This window comes from Rhinolophus hipposideros (assembly GCF_964194185.1).
Source record: "Rhinolophus hipposideros genome assembly, chromosome: 5".
In the NCBI taxonomy this organism is placed as follows: Eukaryota; Metazoa; Chordata; class Mammalia; order Chiroptera; family Rhinolophidae; genus Rhinolophus; species Rhinolophus hipposideros.
In genome coordinates this window covers 98557130-98576218 of record NC_138051.1, presented here as the reverse complement: position 1 = coordinate 98576218, position 19089 = coordinate 98557130, and the positions used below count along the sequence as shown (strand labels likewise).

The window sequence follows — 19089 nt, the reverse complement described above, 5'->3', positions numbered from 1 at the left end:
GGGAGATGGAAAGGAGAAAAAGCAAAGAAGTCAGCTGGGGACAGGATGTAGCAGGAGGCCGGAGGAAAGTAGAATGAGCAAAGTAAAGACAGCAAAGAAAGGATGAGAGAAAGGGGAAATGAAGGGAAGAGGTGTGAGAGAAGGAAGGGCAGGCAAGGGGGAGAAACCCCATGAGCAGGAACTTCTAGCCAGGGAAAATCACCTAAGGGTGTGCTGCTGCTTCTATCTGTACGCAAAGAACGTCCTCGTTTCTACTCATTAAATGTAACACATTTCCCTCTGACTTATTTCACTTAGCATTATTCTCTCGAGATCCATCCATGTTGTCACAAATGCTCCTATATCATCTTTCCTTAACGCCGAATAGTATTCCATTGTGTATATGTACCACAACTTCTTTATCCATTCATCTATCAAAGGACATTTTGGGGGATCAAATATATGGTGATGGAAGGAGAACTGACTCTGGGTGGTGAACACACAATGGGATTTATTGACGATGTAATACAGAATTGTACACCTGAAATCTATGTAAATTTACTAACAATTGTCACCCCAATAAAATTAATTAAAAAAAAAAAAAATGTAACACATTTCAACTCGCAGTGACTGCCTCAAGATACACTCAATTATCTGATAAACCCCAGGAAAGCTGTGTAAAAACGTCATCATTGTGAGAGATTCTATCTTGAAACTCTCACTCACATCAACATTAGCCCAAAGGTCTGGCTGGGTTCAGTCCAGAAGGAAACAAGAACCAAGGCACGGAAGCCCTGTTATCACTAAATGGCAACCCCAAAGAGGAGGAACACTTGGCTTTGATGAGTGAGCTCTGCGAAGCCTCACTGATGTCACACCTTTCGCTGGTCATGCTCAGGAGGCAACCAGGAACCGGGTCTTGAAAACCAAAAGGCTTCCAGTCTGCACTCCAGGGCCCTGACCCGGGGCCCCAGACAGGGCCGTGGGGTGGAGGGCTCAGCACAGGGAAGTCAGAATAAGTGGCCAGGACAAGATCCAGTCCACGCCCTGAGGGCTGAATCATTAACAAATGCAACGTGGGATGCTGGACTGGATCCTGAAACAGAACAGCAACATGAGTGGAAAAACTGGTGAAATCCAAACAGTCTATAGTTTAGTGGACAGTTTGCACAGATATTAATTTCTTCGTTTCGACAAACGTGCCAGGGTTCTATAAGATGTTAACATGAGGGGAAGTTGGCTGACAGGTATGTAGGAACTCTCTGATTACTTTTACAACTCTTCTGCAAATCTAAAATCATTGTTTTAAAGTTACCAAAAAGAACAAGGGCCATTTAAAAATAAGACTCCTATTTTTCTATCCGTGATTTATCTTTTTCATATAAAACCAATGCCCTTGATAGGGTTTAACTATCATAAAGTTTTATTGGAATGCTGGCTGAAACGTTACAGTGAAAGCTGGACTCCTGCAGCAAAAGTGAATTATTAAACTCAAAACGTGTTAGCAGCGTCCCTTCCCTCTGAAGCTGGGATATAAGGAGTGACATGCCTCCATGCATCAAGGAGCAAGGCTCTGTCCACTGGAAATGGAACAGCTTTGAAGAGCGTGTCTTCACAATCCCTTCACACTCCACACTCCTGATTTCCTGCCTTACAAGTCTTCTCCAGACCGTCTCCCTCCACTTGCTCTATGCGTCCAACCCACCAGCCTCACCTGACAGCTTTGCAGTCCTCTGATGGCAGCATGTGCCTCCATACCTTCCAGCCTTTGCATAGTCTATTCCCTCTGCCCGGAATGCTCTTCCGTCTCTTTGCTGTGGAACAATTTGTACCCCGCCTCAGAGACCCCGTGTGACTCTCGCTGACACTGCCGCTCCCCAGAGCTGTCTGTTGTGCCCCACTGCATTTTATCCTCCACACCCCCAGAGCAGTTACGATGCTTCACTGTGAGTATCTGTCTACATGATTCTTTTTCCCCAAGAGCCCAGGCACCTTTCAAGGAAGGGTAAGACATCCTACTCATCTCTGTAGCCCACTCCCATCCCGAGCACCCAAATCTTGCAATACGTGCTGAGTGAATTAAATAAATACTATGAGTCAAGAATGCAGGCAATTCTTTTAAAAGAGAAAATACTAGTAACAACCTTCCATCTTCTCTTAAAAGGTCAAAAAGATTCTATCTGTAAGAAGTGAAGGAAGCAGGCCCTTTTGAAAGAAACAGATTCTGTTACAGAACGACAGGTCCATTTCCACAGACAACATAAGCACTGCACAAGTATCCTCTTCCGACCGGGAAGCTGAAAAGCTTTTCAAAGATTTTGGTTTCCTTGACAACAGTACTGCTGGAGACAAGCAGGGAAATAATTAAAAAGTATGTTCCCTTCGCTTCGAACTCTGTAAGTGTTTTTAAGCAATAATGAATAGGCCACGCTTCAGTGTGGACAGTGTCAGAATGGGCAGCGCTGAGGCACACAGGGGCACCCCACTCTGCCACCCCCTCCGGCGACTCTTCCTCCACTGGGGGCCAGAGTGAAGGACCTGAGTGGTCGGCCCAGGATGACATTCACCACGGGAATCACAGCCCACACAGGTCAGGTTCACAACTGCACTCCCAAGAGCCAGGTCTTGGCCAAACACCAGCAACATTTAGCCCTCACAATGGTTCTTTGAGCTGGGTAAGTATTATTGTCACCACTTGTCAGGAGGAAAACTGAGGTGCAGAAAAGTGAGTAAGAGCCCTGGCAGTCTGGCCCAGGGGCTCTTGGCCCTGCTGCACCCCCGCTCCAGGAGCACAGGAACTCCTTAGGCAGAGATCCGCAGAAACGCCCCCAGCCCCCGTTCTGACTCTGTCTCATCAGGGCAGCCAAGACATGGCCCTGAGAGAAAGGGCCTTTCCTCTGAGCCCTGCCGTCCTGCCAGCCTACATCTCATGCCCCGCCACACGTGTCGGCTTCACTCGGGCAGCCAGAATTGGGCATCCCCTCAGCCCTGCCCTGGGGCTGCGAGAACCCTCCCTCAGGCTGTAAGGCCTGCGCTGGTCAGCTCCGAACTTGACTCACATGCACCCTTCTCCTTCCAGGGTGCTTTTGCATGGTCTGCTTTGTTTGAACAGCTTTACTGTATTCGTATCTTTTGTTGTCAGCTTCCTCAAAGCCTTCCTGGATTTATGATTTATAAATAGATAATAAATAAACAAACGCACAAGCTGTATGCATCAATGGAGACCATTTCCAGAGCGTGTAAACACAAACATTTCAGCAGACGGAGCACAACAGTGGCTTAGATTTAGCTCCTGGCTCTGTCTTCCAAGCCCTTTCCAGAACCTGGCCCCCCCACTCGGACACCTGTAGGTGGGGGACAGGGGTCCAGGCATGTGGACAAGACCACCTCTGAAATTCTCCATACCCCTGAGATTCAGAGCAGGTATCAGAGCAGGTATCATTCATTCATTCACAACTGCTTTTTTAAGCACCTACTATGTGTTCAGGAACTGAAGATATAAGGGAAGAAAATAAATTCCCTGCCATCATGGAACTTACATGAGGGTTCTTCCTGATTTATAGATGAACTAATTACGATCCAAAAAAATTAAAGGCCTTGCCCACCCACACTCACATGAGTACTTTCTGGAGCTCCCAAGCAGGAAGGCGACACAGAACAGCCCCAGAATGCAGAGGCAGAAAGGGGTGAGTTCAAACACCAACCCTGTGCTCAGGAACTCCATGTCCTTCAATGCCCCTTGCTGATCCTCAGTTTTCTCATCTGTTAAATGGGCACAAGGCCACTGCTACTGCCAGCTCACGTTATGGCGTATCTGCTAAATGTTCGGTACTCTCCTGAGTGTTTTCCATGGGTTTTCTTGCTTAATACTCAGAAGGCTGAGATGGATGCTATTATTATCCCTACTTTACTGACGGGGAAACCAAGGTCCCAAGAGTCCTGTAACTTAGCCAGAGCCAACAGTTAGAAAGCGCAGGGGCCAGGTTGAGCCTCACAGCGGGACTCCTGACCTGGGCTGACTGCCCTGTGCCCCAGCTGTGGGTAAACCACCCCGGTGTGGTGCCCAGCGCAGGTCAAGCACAGGAAGAGGCGGCCGGCCTGATGTGGTTGACTGTCCAGGCTTAGAGCCCACGAAAGGCCCCGCCCGGCTCCCCTCGCTGGGTCCCAACACCTAGGGCCCCACGTCGGCCCTCACTAGCCCCTCCCTGCAGTGGGATAGCCAGCGCAGCACACAGCACCTCCCCACACCCATATGGCTACTCATCTCTGCTAACAAATCCCATCCCAACCTTCCCCTTCCCTGAAGCCTGTCCTGCTGCCCCCCTCGACAGACCCTTTGTAGTCCTGTCCCCAATACAGATGGCCCATGAGGGGCCTGTCACACTGTCACTCTGTAGTCTGTTTTGATGCCTGTCTCCCATCAACTTTCATGCCAGCAAGGATGTATCTGGCCCCCTCTGAGCCCAGGACCCAAACAAAGCCAGCATTTAACGGATAGCTCGGCCAACAGATAACCAAACGAAGAAGTAGAGACCGGGTCATCTGACACGGACACCGAGGGCCATCTGTCTCCACCCTCTGTGGCGCCTGGTGCCTGTCTGGGGCCCTCACTGCTCACACCACAGGCAGAGCCTGACACAAGACCTGAGGAATTCATCGGCCACATAGCAGCAAGTCCAGAAGGCCTGGCATGCGCTCAACTGTCCCCGAGGCCACCACCTCAACCACCAGCCGCTGAGGTCACGCTGCTGAGCTGGAAAATAGGCAGCGGCATCCAGAAGAGCAGGAGTTCCCTGAGAGGCCTGCTGGCGGCCATGGGTGCACACGAGATTATTTGTTCAACGAATCAAGGCAACTGGAGGCAGATTGGATTGCAAGGCTCCCTTGCTTAAGGCCGCGGCTTAGGAGGCAGTTACAGAATAAACCCTGGCTTGAAGTTCCCGATAATACCTTCCATTTGTTAGGGCTTCCTAGTTTACAAAGTGGCCTTACATATCTAAGCTCGTCTGATCCTCACAGCGCTGTGACGTAATTATTTCCCAGATGAGAAGGAGGATGGCTAGAGAAATCAGGAGGGGGCAGCCCCCTCATTCGGATACTCAGTGTGCCGAGCACAGTGCCAGGCTGGGGGTGGGGAGGGCAGGGATGCCGGCCAGCAGGACCACGCTCGGGGCTTTCTCCAGGGCAGCGCCCAGCCACCGTGGGCCCTGGCCACAGCACACGCCATTCCAGAAGGGGCCTCGGACTCCCTGATGCTTCATCCACTTCCCAGCCTGGGCTCCAAGCCTTCCATCCTTGCCCCCTTTCCAAGGAATCCACTCCCCGAGTCAACCAGTTCTGAGCGCTGGCAAGTTCTTCCTCACTCTGCGCTGACCTCTTCCCGCTGTGGCTTCAGCCCTAGGAGCCAAGCAGAGCGCTCAGTCCTCTCCCCCAGCCCGGCCCTGCCAGCACCTGAGCCCGCGTCCTGCCCTCCCACCCTGCCTGTGCCCTTCGCCGCCTAATGGCACCATGGCACGTCTCCAAGGAAGCAGGACATTTCAGAACACACTTCAACGAGAGATAAGAACATGAAAAGGGACCAGGACGAAAACAAACAACTTTTCCAACCAAAGGTTACATGAAAATGTGTTTTAATTTGTGTTTTTGTACCTTTCAAAATAACACTCCAAGTAGTTCAGAAAGAGACCACTTCTGTTTATAAAAGCTCTTCATTTTTCCCTCCAGTTGTCCGGGGCTGTGTAAACACACTGTGAGTAGGAGAGAGAAATTACTGCTTGTGAGACTTTTAATGCTAGCATGTATGTGAATTAGAATTCTAAACCCAGCAGGTTAAAAATGTTCTGAAAGCAATTTTGGTGTTAGTCTAAATAATTATAGGTCACATTCACTTAGATAAGGGCCTTTGCCCCCTGGGGGCTCCAAGGGAAAATTCTAAGCATGATAGTTAAGCAGAATAGTTGGTTATTATGCAGGATTTGCAGTGGCAGTTCAAATTGGTATAATCCTTTTGGAAAGCAATCTGACAGGAGATGTATCTGGACCCATGAAAATGTACAACCCTTTGACCCAGCAGCCCACTTCTGGGAATCAATCTGAAAGAAATAATCCAACAGAAAAGGGTTTCATGCATGAAGATAACCACTTCAGCATTATCTATAATAGCAAAAATTAGAAACCACCTAAGTGTCCGAGGATGGCTAAGTAAATTACATTTAATCAACTCGATAGTGCACATGGAACCAGTGAAAATTGACGGCCCTCCAAAGACGCAGAGGCGGTTTGGTGGCGCTGCAGCAGGAGCGGCTGGGCGAGAATGTTAAGTGGGAAAAGCAGGCTGTGAAATTGTGTGTGCACTCTGTGAAAAACACAAGCCCATATGGACCAGAAATTGATGGGAGGGTGTTAAAAGGATAATCACAATTTCAGTGTATGTTGGATTTGGGGGACTTCTTTGCCATCGTTGTGTAATGCTATAAAATCATCTTCACAAAGAGCAGTGGGAAGGCTGGGAGACGTGGCAGAGGGACCCAGGGAGCCTTGGCCCTCCGGGATCGTGGTCTGGCTACACAGTTTAGAAATCTCACCAAACAAGAGGAGGTGGTGACAACAGCTGGGGCCGAACCTACACTCTTCTACCAGGGCCAGGATGTGATACCGTTTTTACCAGTACATACATCCCCCCAAAATGGAATCACGGATGTAAATAAAACCGTGGTTCTCAAACCTTTTAGGCCTTTCACACTCTCTAACTTCAGTGAGGACTCAGAGAGCGCTATTTATGTGGCTTGCAGCTACCCATATTTAGTACATTAGAAATTAAAACGGAGACACTTAAAATATTAATTTACGTAAAAGTAACAATTTATGTAAAAGTAACAATAAACCCATTATATGTTAAAATAAATAACATTGCTGATGAAAAATAAGTATGTTTTCCAAGACAAAAAAAATTAGTGAGAAGGCATTGTTTACATTTTTGCCATTTTTTAAATGGCTGGCTTAATACAAGCCAGCTGGGTTCTCATAGCTGTTTCTGTATTTAATCTTTTGCAACAGCACACTTCCCATAGCCTCTGGAAAACTCCATGTACACTCATGAGAAAATGAGAGTGAAAAGGGCAAATAACTTCTAGGTACTATTAGGAAAATAATTTCCACCCCATAGACCTCATGAAAGGGTCTCGAGGACCCCCAGGGCTTTGCAGACCACACTGAAAACCACTGCAGTAAATTACAGCGTTAAAAACTGCTGCTGTAGTTGGGGGGTGGGGAGGAGAGAAGATTTAAAATTATATGTATGGTTGGAACTAAAATGTGTTGAATTTTTTTTTAAAAGACTGGATGGAAATATACCAAGAAGTGTATAGCCATTGCCTCTGGGGTGGAGAGATGATGGGCAATTTTTTTCTTAATACCTTCCTGTTTTTTCCGTAGTGTACGTGTATTTCTTTTATGGTCAAAAACAACATTTCTATTTTGAGGAAAGGTTTGGGCAGCTGTGGTTTACCCATGCCCTGCGGAATGAGCTGGATGGGAAGAAGGTCATTTGAAATCATTAGCAGCCAGCGTCAGTGTGGGGGTGGGTCACCAAGCACGGTGACTCCCGCCTATGCAGATCGATGCCTGGCACTGAGCGTACATTCATCACGGCGCATGCCGGCCCCGGGACCCACCGAAAGCCTGGAAGAGAGGACGAGAATTGAAAACTGGCTCAAGCTAATCACTGCTAGATGAAGGTCAAATATAGGTGACTATTTATCAGATCCCGGGATGGGGGAAGACATGCCATCTCTAAATTAGTTACACAGGGAAAGATCCTGACCACAAAAAATAAAAAATAAACCTGACCACAAAAAATGTTAGGTTTTCTCTGTAAAATAAATAAATAAAATAATGAAATACACATGGGCGGGGGCATGTACGAGGAGGGGTCAATATTGTTAGTATGTAAATTGCCCAGAGAAGGTGACAGATTAATGGAAAAAAAGCGTGACCATGAACGCCTATTTAGTATTAACAAGGTGCCGAGCCAGGTTCTAAAAGAGCTGCACGTAATGAACTCATCTGGTTCTCAAACAAGATACCATTAGATTAGCCAATGTTCAAAAAAGTCCTAATTCTACCACTGCGGAGGGTAAGAAGGCACAGTCACATTTGCACCTAACTCATCATGTGTGACATAAATGGGGGGCTTGCAGCCAGGGAAACCAATGAAGTGTGCACTGAGGTGTGTGCACTGAGAGGAAAAGGTGTGCACGAGACGGCAGAGGGGGAAAGCAGCTGGAGGCCAGGACAGGGCTGCTGAGAGCCAAGCTTGCACACTAACCGCCCACCCCCTGCGGCTTCCTCAGCTCAGAGGCCAGAACACAAGAGCCGCCTCAGGGAGGTGAAGAAGCCCTGAGGAAACCCCCAGAGACATTCACAGTCCTCTGGTGAGCACCCCGCTGCCTCATCACCCGACACAGCCCCACTGTGGACACACCATCCACACACACACACGTGCGCACACGCAGAGCCTCTGGTCAGATCCACTCTTTCGGGCCTCCCTCCTGAATCCGAATGAGCAGCAGCAAGTCTCCAACATGAAATCCAGACACCGAACAAAAAGACAAAACGAGCTGAAAAGAGCAACATTTCAGAAAACACAGGAAAACTTTCAAAGAACTCAGCTAAGTGAAGACCTTACAAATATGCAATAAAAAAATAATATACTATGTTAGAAAAAGGAACATTCATAAAACAAGAAATAGCTCTTGGAATGTAAAACTATGATAGAACAGAACATTTTTCTGAATATATGTTACACTTTAGTAAAAAAGTTTATTACAGCAGAAATACAAAATCCGAAGGGAGGAAAAAAAGGATTCAAAGATCAGGAAATTTCCCAGAGAAAAACAAAACAGAAAGGCAAAGAGCCAGAAGACAAGAGATAAGAAAAAAAGGTAAGAAAAGCTCAGTTCAGGGAAACGCAGCCCACACAACTAATCAGAGCCCCAAAGTCAAAGCTCTGGACCGCCGCAGGTGTCGCCCATCTGTGGGTGGCCCCTGTTCCTGGGAGGGGCCTAGGTGCCAGATGCCTCCCTCTGGCAGGGAAGCAGCTCCAGGACCCCAGGCAAAGCAGAATGCGGGGCTTCAGTGCCAGTTTTCTAAGACTGTCGGCGTTTCCATGGGGGTCAGTATTCCGTGGGGGCGGGGGGGTGAGCCATCCTGCCCTCTTTTATCTTGTCCAGAAAAGAAACTGCAGGAACTTGCCGGACAAAGGCTGTGTGCAGGCAGGCTCTCAAGGATCCTGGGCGGACCCCAATGGCCCCACGCTGCACCTCCGTGCTCTGGTCCCTGCACGGAGCTCCCCTCCCCCATAATGGGGTCTGTGTTTGTGTCCCTTAGTGTCCATCCATCTGGGAGAGGAGCCTGACTAGCAACAGCAGAAGCAAGGAGAAAAGGTTAACAGGGTAGAATGACTTACTCAACCCTTCTTTTAAGGGGTAAACATACTATCAGGGGGAATGACCAGCATATAATTTTTAAAAGCTGGTTACAGAAACAAAGTACCTGTGGTCTGATTAAAACCAGTTGTGCACCTGGGGAAAAAAGACTGGAAGGAAATGCTGCTTGGAAAGGGTTCACGGTCATTATGCTCAAGTGGAGGGAGAGCCTAGGGCTACATTTTTAATTTCTGCCATTTCCTTTTTGTTTTTCCCCCTACATTTTACCACTTTCATGATAAAGTTAAATCTAAAACAACTCATTTTTTTTAAGGAAAGACAAAGCCATCACTGGGCAGTAAATGGCACCGTTAAGAGTCTTCTGTGTCCAGTCTTAAAAGCAGCAAGAAATAATTTACTAGACTACCTCAACTCCTAAGTATGCCAATTTTGCAATCTGCATTTTTCAATTACATTAAAAGCATTTTCCCAGATTGCTCTATTCTTCCCTTAACGACAAGGGATGAGACTGGATGCGGCCGGTTCACTTCCCAGGGTGCTGTTCCCCACCACCACCACCCCCCCCTTCAGCATCTGGCCAGCACACGGCCCTGCCCTGGGTACATGGCACTGCCCAATGAAATGAAGTTGTCAAAGAGTGGAAAACACATCTTGGGTTCTGCCACACTTTCCTTATTCTTCCTTCAACCCAAGGTTTCTTCTGGAAGGCGCAAACTTCTGGCAGCACATGAGAAGTGGGCAATGTCTCATTTGTTGGCCTCGAGAATGTTGCAGCTTTCATATGAGACAGAAGAGTGTCAAAAAAATTTCACTTCCCACGAAGAGAAGGTTCCAGCTCAGGATGTGGCAGCTCTTCCCAGAGGCTTGGCAGCTGCTGTCACACAGCCTGAAGCCCTCCCGCCCAACCAAGCCCAGGACAATTCAGATGACCCTGCAAAACTTTCCCCAAAGGAAAACACAGAAAGGGCAGGAAGGGAGAGGGGCAAACACAGTGTCCAGAGAGGAAAGTCCCCCCACATGAGGTCCCAGCTGCACACAGCCACCCAACCTCACTGTGTGCCCTCAGGCAAGTGTCTTTCCCTCTCTGGGCCTCTGTCAAATGAAGATGGAACCGCATTATCTCTGCGCAGGCAGGCAGGCAGGCAGGCAGGCAGGCAGGCACGCATGCACCACCCACTCTGTCCTCGCCTTCACCTAATTACCCTTGATGCACTGTTACTCATCCCCAAATACCCAACGCCCACCACAACCCAGCCCTCCTCCCCAGCTGTGCGTCTCATTTCCAACAGATTTGCCTCGTGCTCGGAATAAATTGCCGATCATGTTCATAACGCCCCACGACTCCTCACTCTACACATCAAATCATTTCTCCATCTCATTCTGCAAAATCCATCAAAAATAATTCTTTCAAAACTGAAATAAAGCCTCACTTGAATCCATAAATTCCTTTTCTTTGAATCTTAGATATATTACGTGCTACAAAGCACATCTAAGATACCCTAATATAATCAGAATATGCTAACAATGATAAATCGACAGGATCCTATAACACATAAAAATGCAAAGCCAAACTGCCACGGAAATCAACCCTTCTCCTCATGCCCCTGAACAGACCCCCAAGGTTTTTGAAGCTGTTTTTGGGATAGAGCTGAGGTACCATTGGGTGAGGGGACATGCTTTCCCATCCATTATTCTCAGAGGCAGAAGAGCAGAGTGGGGATTTTAGCTTTTTGCTCAGCTTTTTGTGTCATCTGACCGGCAGCTTCCCATCTTGCCTATACCATTCACCAGCTGTGTGACAGTAGGCAAATTCCTTAACCTCTCTGTGCCTCAACTCCCTTATCTGTATGGTGGAAATGAGACAGCCCTCACCTCTTAGGCCTGTTGCGAAGATGAGATAGAGTACCTAGAACTATGGCTAGTAGGTGGTAAGCCCTTGGGAACAGTTAGCTCTCTCCACCCTCTGCTCTGGCCCCCCAGTCAGAGGTCGCAGAGCTGGCAAGCAGCACAGTGAAACCTTGGTTTGGGTCTTCAGCCTCCAGACCAAAGTCTTTTTCCTCAGATGCACGTGAGAAGGGAGCCCGGACCCGGCTGACCCAGATGCCACCCTGGCCAGAGGAAGGTGGGCACACCTTCCCTGCCCCTGGCCTCACTGTCCTGGGTTCCTCCAGGTGTGAAATTGCCCCTCCCAGCCCTGCGGGACTGGCCAGGGACCGTGCGAATCACTGTCTTCTATCACATTTAAATGTAATCAGCTTGGAGAGGTGAACCCAGCCCTCCAATGGGTACCTTCCAATTGTGCAGCTTATGAAGAGAGAGCGGTAAATGATTTGGTACAGACAATCCAAAAAACTTAAAGAATTTAAAAGCATATATCTCGGGAACACTGACATTGAAACTTTTGAAAACTATGTATCTATAGGCAGACTATGAAAAGATTCACAAAAACAAGTTACATTTAGTGGAGGACTCTAACTTGTCTTTTCTCTAATTGTTTTTTAATTAATCAACACAGGATGAGGAGCGTCTGAAACATGCTTCATCAGGCCCTCTCGAGTGCAGGGACCAGGCTGGAGGCTGGGTCTTCCCATTTCTTCTCCACAGCAACAACCCCACGAGGTAGCCATTATCCCTATTTTACCAATGAGAAAACTAGGGGATCAGAGAGGTTAAGTGATTTTCCGAAAGTCACACAGCAACCAAGCAGAAGCTATGGACTGGGAACCCAGGAGTCTCATATAACCATGGCATCGAAGGTCTGTCAATCTACCCAGGTTCCAGACACCACACAAAGGCTTTAGCTAAAGCCCATCTTAACTGCACTAATGCAGCAAAAAAGGCAACATTTACATACAGCCATGTTCACTGCAGTACTATTTTTAAAATGAAAGCTGGACATAATAGGAAACAACAGGGAAATAGCAAAGTTTCGGATTTGAGAGTCATAAAAATATGCTTGGGGAAGGTTTTTTAATAAGGTAGAAAAATGCCCCTTACACACAGTACAAAAAATGGGGAGGGGTGTTGAATCCAAAGTGTGGGCCCAATTCTGTAAACGCACAGGCGTGTCGTGTCCGGGCCAGGGGAGGTCCCAGTGTTAAAGAGGTGCTGACTAGGGGTCTGTTTTCTCCTTTATGCTTCATGGTTTCTGCACCTTCAAAGTTTCTCACAATAAGCATCTATCAATATTACATTCATAATCAAAAAGGAAGTTTTTAAAAGTATTTTAAGGTAGTTTGTTATTGAAAGAATTCCTAGTGCAAATCATGTTGTAAAACAAATAAACGACACCTAATTCATACATAAAATCCTTCTGCGTTTCAGAACTCCAGGTTTTCACACACAGACAGTAGGTCCCTGGAAGCAAGAAACATGCCATATGCCTTTGGGAATCCCTCCGACGCCTGGCGGGGCTCCGCACACCGGCGGACAGTGAGGGGTGGCTGTGTTTGCTTCAAGGCCATGGCTGTGCTTTTTCCTTCATAAAGGGCCTCAAGGTCTGAATGCTACCTTTACGTGCAGTGGGTATTCAAACGTGTGGAGCCAAATGAGGACACAGGGAGATGAGAAGGGTACATAAAAGGGTATTCGTGCTGGGATCAGATGCATGCGACTGACGGGGGCAGGAAGGGATCGTCGGGAAGGAAAACAGAGCATCGGTGCGGAATTATGAGTCATTGTTTTATTTTGCTTAATTTCTCTAGCTGTAAATTTTTCAAAACTAATATAAGCATATTTTACAGCTCAGAGAACATTTAGAACATATTAAAATAAGTATCTTTCCACTGTAATGTGCCCAATTGAAATTTATGAATTCCAAAGCTGCATTTTAAAGAGAGGAAGAAACTGGCACTCCACGTTCTTTAGATTAATCAGGTGGATTGTGTTGTTTTCCTCCTGATCAGAAAAAAAAAGTCCTATTTCAGTAAATGTTACCTTGAATCAAGGATTCTTCCACATTCTAGAAGCTTGAGTGAGCTGCTTAGACTAAGTCTTACTGTGCCCCCTAGTGGCAAATGGGATTTATGCACTTAGAAGACAATCTTTTCCCAAAGATTGGAAATAAATTTTAAAAATTTTAATTTTTATTGATCACTTAACATGTACAAAACCTTGTGCCAGGTGTTACAGGGAATATAAAAATGGGCCTGGCACAGTTCCCAGGCTGAAGTAGCTTAAAGTCTACAAGGTATAGAAGATATGGTTCCCTGGCTACGCAGGTAGAATGAGATGCCAGTGCAGAGGTTAGCAAGGGAAAAAATTCCCGGGGAAAGAACAGGAGCACACAGAAAGTACCTACTATGTGCCAGGCACCATGCTAGGTAATTCATATCCAATATCATTTATTTTTCACGAAAACCCAGCAAGGCATGTGTAATTTCTCCACTCTACATACACTGATTGAGGTTCAGAGAAGTCAAGTAACTTGCCCGAGATCACACAGCCAATCAGCGGCAGAGGGAGGATTCAAACTAAAGTTCTGTGACCCCATCCCTCATGCTCTTCCCTCCTTCCTGATCCAACAGAGGGGGCAAGAAGACACTCTGGCAGACTTCAACCAAAAGACAAGGGGAAAGGCACCCTAGGGGACAGAGCACCGAGTTGGGGATACCCTCTCGCACCCACCTCTTCTAGCTCATGGCCCACCGCACCCAGCATCTGCTCGTCCAGCAGGACTGAGCTGGGCCAGCCAGGGCTCCTGCCTGCGCCCACCACCCTGCCCCAGTCCTGACTGTGTCCACATGACACCTCCCATGTGTCCCTCTGTCTCGTATCAGGTACGAGACCACCCCCACCAGATCTAACACGCCGCCCTCCCTCTGACACCAGGGTGGGAAAAGAACACCATCCTGCCCGTGGCTGCCAGCTGCCCACTAGACTGCACGTGAAGCTCAGGCCCCAGCACGTCCGAGGGCTCAGCCAGGACTCCCTCCCCGTTCCTGGCCTGGCCTCCATCTCCTCCCCAGTCCGTCTTCCCCTCCGGGCTCCTCCACCCCTGCCCCACATTCTTCACACAGAAAAGTTGCTCAGAATCAGTTTGCCCCAAATCAATGTGCCAAATACCTCTGCCACTAGAAACCCAACGACCTTGCAGTGGGGAGAACCCTGGCTGAGCTGTTTGCGTCCGAGGCTTACAACCCTGATTTTCAAGACAGCACAGTAAGAAGAGTGTCAGCACATGCTGCCCCCAGCAGCCACTGCGGTGGCCGTGCTCTACCCCGCAGCCACCTCCAATGCCACCCCTGTAGCCTGCCGTGAGGGACCAACAGTGCAGTGGGCAGGGCTCCAGGGAGGCTCCCGGTGGGGGAGACACACCACCGCCTCAGGAGGCCAGGCACAGAGACCGTGTTGACCGTGCAGCCCCACAGCAGACAGCACTGGACCCTGAGCAGAGGGACAGTCCCTCGCCTGAGCAGCCTTCCCAGGCTGGGCCACGTGCGCCCTCTTCTGGTCATGAGGGGTCACTGCTGGTTGGCTGCTCCCTGGTCCCCTCCAGCGGGGCGTCTGCTCACCGAGTGTGCACAGGACCCAGCACACTCCTCTACCCTACAGATTCCCTCCAACGACTGAGACAACAACACCCCAAATCAATGGTTTCACCCGGATGCTCTGTTTGCAAACTATCATGGGGATGTCTCCGCTCAGGAAACCGAAACCTCCCGGGACAAAGTGACCCGAGCGAGGCCCCCAGAGCCTCTCCCTGATGCCAGGTGCAGAACCGTCCCCACGGGGTTCTGGGCCTGCCCTCGCCATCAGAAGACACAACCCCATGGGCAGTGGGCACCCTGCACCCCGCCACCTATCTCCGCCCCCCGCGATCCAGCCTGTCCTTCGAGGCCTCCCCACAAGCCGGCCTCCTCCTCAAGTCTGTGCTGTCAAAGTGACCCCTCCAGGGTCCCAGAAAGGGGCTGCCGTGCCCCTCAGGTGGCCCACCTGTAACAAAACTCCACCACGTGCCCGGCAGTAGACACACAGCCCCTGGGCGCTTGTCCCACGTGAGAAGCCCCAGCCATAGGGCCCATAAGCTTATTCTATCAGGAAGGAAACAGGTCACGAAGCTGACAGCGATGGAGCTGGACCCCGAGCGAGACCACTCAGATCACCCACACAGGCCCCCCGGAAGCCCTCCAGACGGCTCCTGACCAACGGACGCCTAGGCCCCCACACGGCCCTCATGGCGCAGTCTCAGGGGGGACAGGTGAGAAGCGCAGGACTGTTACACGCACAGCAAGGGCTCCCGGAGCCCCGAGCAGACGGCAGAGCCCCAGCCTCGCAGGAAGAGCGTGTAGGTCCCTCAGGTCCAGACTGAAGACAGAACACAACACCGGACCCCCAAAACTCCAGTGGCCTTTCCAGAAAAGCACGGACAAGTCATTTCAGGACTCAAGTGGGCCACTTAACAACAATACCCATCGACGTAGCTCATTTCAGACGTCACTGCAAGTGGGCTTCCTTTCTTCATTTCAGAAAATGCCTCCCTCGGGAAAAAGCTCAAACCAGAACTTGCCAATACAATGTCCTGGGCAGGGTGGTTCCGGAGCTCTGAGGAAAATAGAGGGAGGAAGTAACATTCATTGAACACCTATGGGGTACCTGACTCTGTGCCAGGGGTTCGTGAAGCGTTTTTCTCACATGATCACATGACACAGGTGTGATTATGCCCTTTACAGTTGAGACCCCAGACTCACAGCGCGGCCAGCGGGCCAGCTGACCAGCTACCCGCAGCAAAGCTGGACCCGAAGCCACGGCGCTCCTACTCCAAAGCCATTTTCTTTCTCTCCAGGAAGCTTTTGTTGAGCTTGCATTTATTTTGTACCTACTACATACGAGTGCTCTGCTAGGGGCCAAGGAGAGTGGGGGGGACCCAGAGGGGCTGCGACAGGTGACTGGCAGGTGCCACACACCTGCCACCCTAGGCCTTGCTTCCTGCCAGTCTGCATGACTTCATACAAGTTCAAACAAATAACGGTGGAAGACACGCCTTTCTGTGTGAACCGGAACCCCCCACAGGACAGCCGCAGGCCTCCTTTCCCAGCCTCGGGCCCCTCAGCCCACTGAGGCCCCTCAAGGCCTCCGGTGCTTAGAGCCAAGAACACTCTTCCATCCCCCCGACCCTCTTCACCAAGCGCACCTCCTGTCCTTCCGGAAGCTTCACCACGCCCTCCCACTGGCTTCCCGTAGAACCGGTGTCCTGCTGGGGGTCCCGTCCTCATAGGCCTAAGCCTAGGGCTGTGGGAACCTCTTCACTTATTGTGGCTCCTACCACACTGCACGCCCTGAAGCCAGGCTCCAGGTCTATCTACCTTTGCACCCCCTGCATCCAGCACAGCACCTGGCACAGAGCTGGCATCGCCGAACACCCCACGGGGTCACAGAGGATGTCCCGAGTTCCCAGGCTCGGCCCTGGGCCTGCTTTCTTCTCCGATTGTTCTCGCTCAGAGACCACATCCTCCCTGGACTTCAGCATGTCTGAACGGCCTGGGCGCCCCAGGGACAAGGACCAGCTTCCTCTGATGGGGCCACATGGACCACAGATCCAGGGTGGCCACACAACTCTCTCCTGAATGCAACAAAGACAGTTACAGAAATTCCCAAAAAGTCATGTTCAGCCTGTAACCATCCCCTACGTCACTGTCTTGAAGAAGAAAACATCCCAGCAATTTATTCCTAAGAGGACCTGAAAAGAGCAGTTCCACTCAAATCTTACCTTGACGGTTTTATCCATAGACGCTGAGAGAAGCATGTGGCTCTTTGAAATGACTGGACACCACTGAATGCTGTTGACGGGGCCCCTGTGGCCTCTTAGGTGGAAGAGCACCTTCCTGGAAATCTGGGTTTCTTTATACTGAGTGTCCAAATATGGCTGAATAAACTCGGACACTCTGGGGGCCACACAGAGAGGGGCTGGGGCCGGGGCCCGCCCTGTAGAGGGACCCTGCGTCCCCACGTCTTTACTCTTGCCTGTTTCTGTGCTTAATGCTTGCAGCTGTCTTAGTCTTTTGGGGGTATAGGGTACCACACAGTCCTCACGCCTTTTCCTCTGAAGAGAGGTGCCACTGTGACCTGGGCTTTCAGATTTGGTTTGGACACAGAAAGATGGCTCAGGGGAGTTGTACGTTCCGCGGGAGAGTTTCACCTGCTTCAAGCGGGCAGCTGCCAGGGGCACGTGACCAGCTGGAGTGTGGCTGGTCCACAGGGAAGAACGAGGACACTCGCTTGTGGGGAAGGCGACTTCAGGCTCCGTCCTGGGCCATTGCAGCCTCTGGCTGGGGCAAGACCCTGGGTCACTCTTCCAGAGCCGAACCAGTGGGAGACGCTGGCCAGCTGGCTCTTCCCAGGGACCGTGCGTGGTGGGCAGTGCTCTGCCTTCAGACACGTCCAGGTCTCCTGATGAGCAAGCCCGCCCACAAGATCCGACCACGTCAGAAGTATCTTCCCTCGGGCCGGCAGCACTAGAACTTGCCACGGGCCCGGTCTCAGCCTCTGAGTCGGAGTCGTCATAAGCCACCAAGGAAGCCATTGCAAACACAGCTTCCTGATGTCCTTCAAGGACAAACTACCTAAGACCAAACAAAGGCAGGTGTCAGAAAATGGGCATGGAAGAATATTTGCCACCGCAGAGAGTTAAAAGAAAACATGCTGCCTAGCAAAGCCAAGACGGAAAACGCATAAGAATAAACACATAAAATATGAGGCCTTTTCTATTCACCAGGCATCATTAGTCAGAAGATATCATTTTTTTTAAATGAAGACTATGGAATATCTGGGAATAAATTTAACAAAAATACTAATGCAGTGGTACCTCGGTTTTCGAACATAATCCGTTCCGGAAGCCCGTTCGAGTTCTGAAACGTTTGAAAACAGCCGACAGCTGGGCCTCAGGATCTTGCACTCAGCAGAAACCGCGTGACATGTTCGAAAACCGAAGCATTTACTTCCAGGTTTATGGCGTTCATAAACCGAAATGCTCGTCAATGGAGACGTTCGAAAACCGAGGTACCACTGTAATAAGCATGACCTGTATAAAAAAAACTAAAGCTTTATTGAAAGACATAAAAGAGAACCTGACAAAATGTAGACACAATGCCTGAACAGAAAGACTCGGAACTTTAACGATGCCTTTTGGAAGGTCAATTTGGGGAGGAGTATCTATTACAAATATAAACACAAAGTTTTTATGGCAACAACCTCATGTTAGAACTGTATCCTACACAAACACTAGCATATGTTTTCAAAGATAGATGTACAAGGAGAGCCTGCGGCACTGTAGGCATACACTTATCAGCAGGGAGGAGGTTAGGTCTGAAAATACAGAAACGGAAAGACATCCAGAATCCACCAATTGGGAAAAGCGTGCCACCCTCACCTCGCCCTCTCTCCTGCTCCGGTCCTTAACTTCTATTTCCTCTGCCTAGAATTCTCTTCCCCCAAATATCCCATCTTGACTACAAGCCAGACCCCTGGAAAGACAGACCCACAATACGAGGCCGGGTGGCCTGAGGCATCAGTCACCATCAATCCTGAGGGTGTGACACAAATCTGCCCATTTCACTGCTAACACAGACTCGTATAGCAGTGAATTTCCCTTTCCCAAAAAATGCTTCCTGAAGTTCTGAACCATCATACGTGATAAATTGTAGCCAACTAGTTTCTAGAAAGAAGT

The 19089-nt window shown here is 49.4% G+C and overlaps 1 protein-coding gene across 5 annotated transcripts in view; it reads right to left on the bottom strand.

The window, feature by feature from the left end:
• WDR25 (WD repeat domain 25) overlaps positions 1–19089 on the bottom strand; it is a 130674-nt gene that overhangs the window by 109754 nt on the left and 1831 nt on the right. For 3 of the 5 annotated variants that reach the window (XM_081049628.1, XM_081049626.1, XM_081049629.1), the window contains exon 2: positions 17134–17986. In XM_081049628.1, coding sequence (XP_080905754.1) covers positions 17134–17946 — 813 coding nt within the window. In that variant the 5' untranslated portion in view covers positions 17947–17986. Of the gene's footprint in view, positions 1–17133; positions 17987–18228; positions 18445–19089 lie in introns of all 5 variants that reach the window. The other 2 variants (XM_081049627.1, XM_081049625.1) reach the window with 2 other exon arrangements.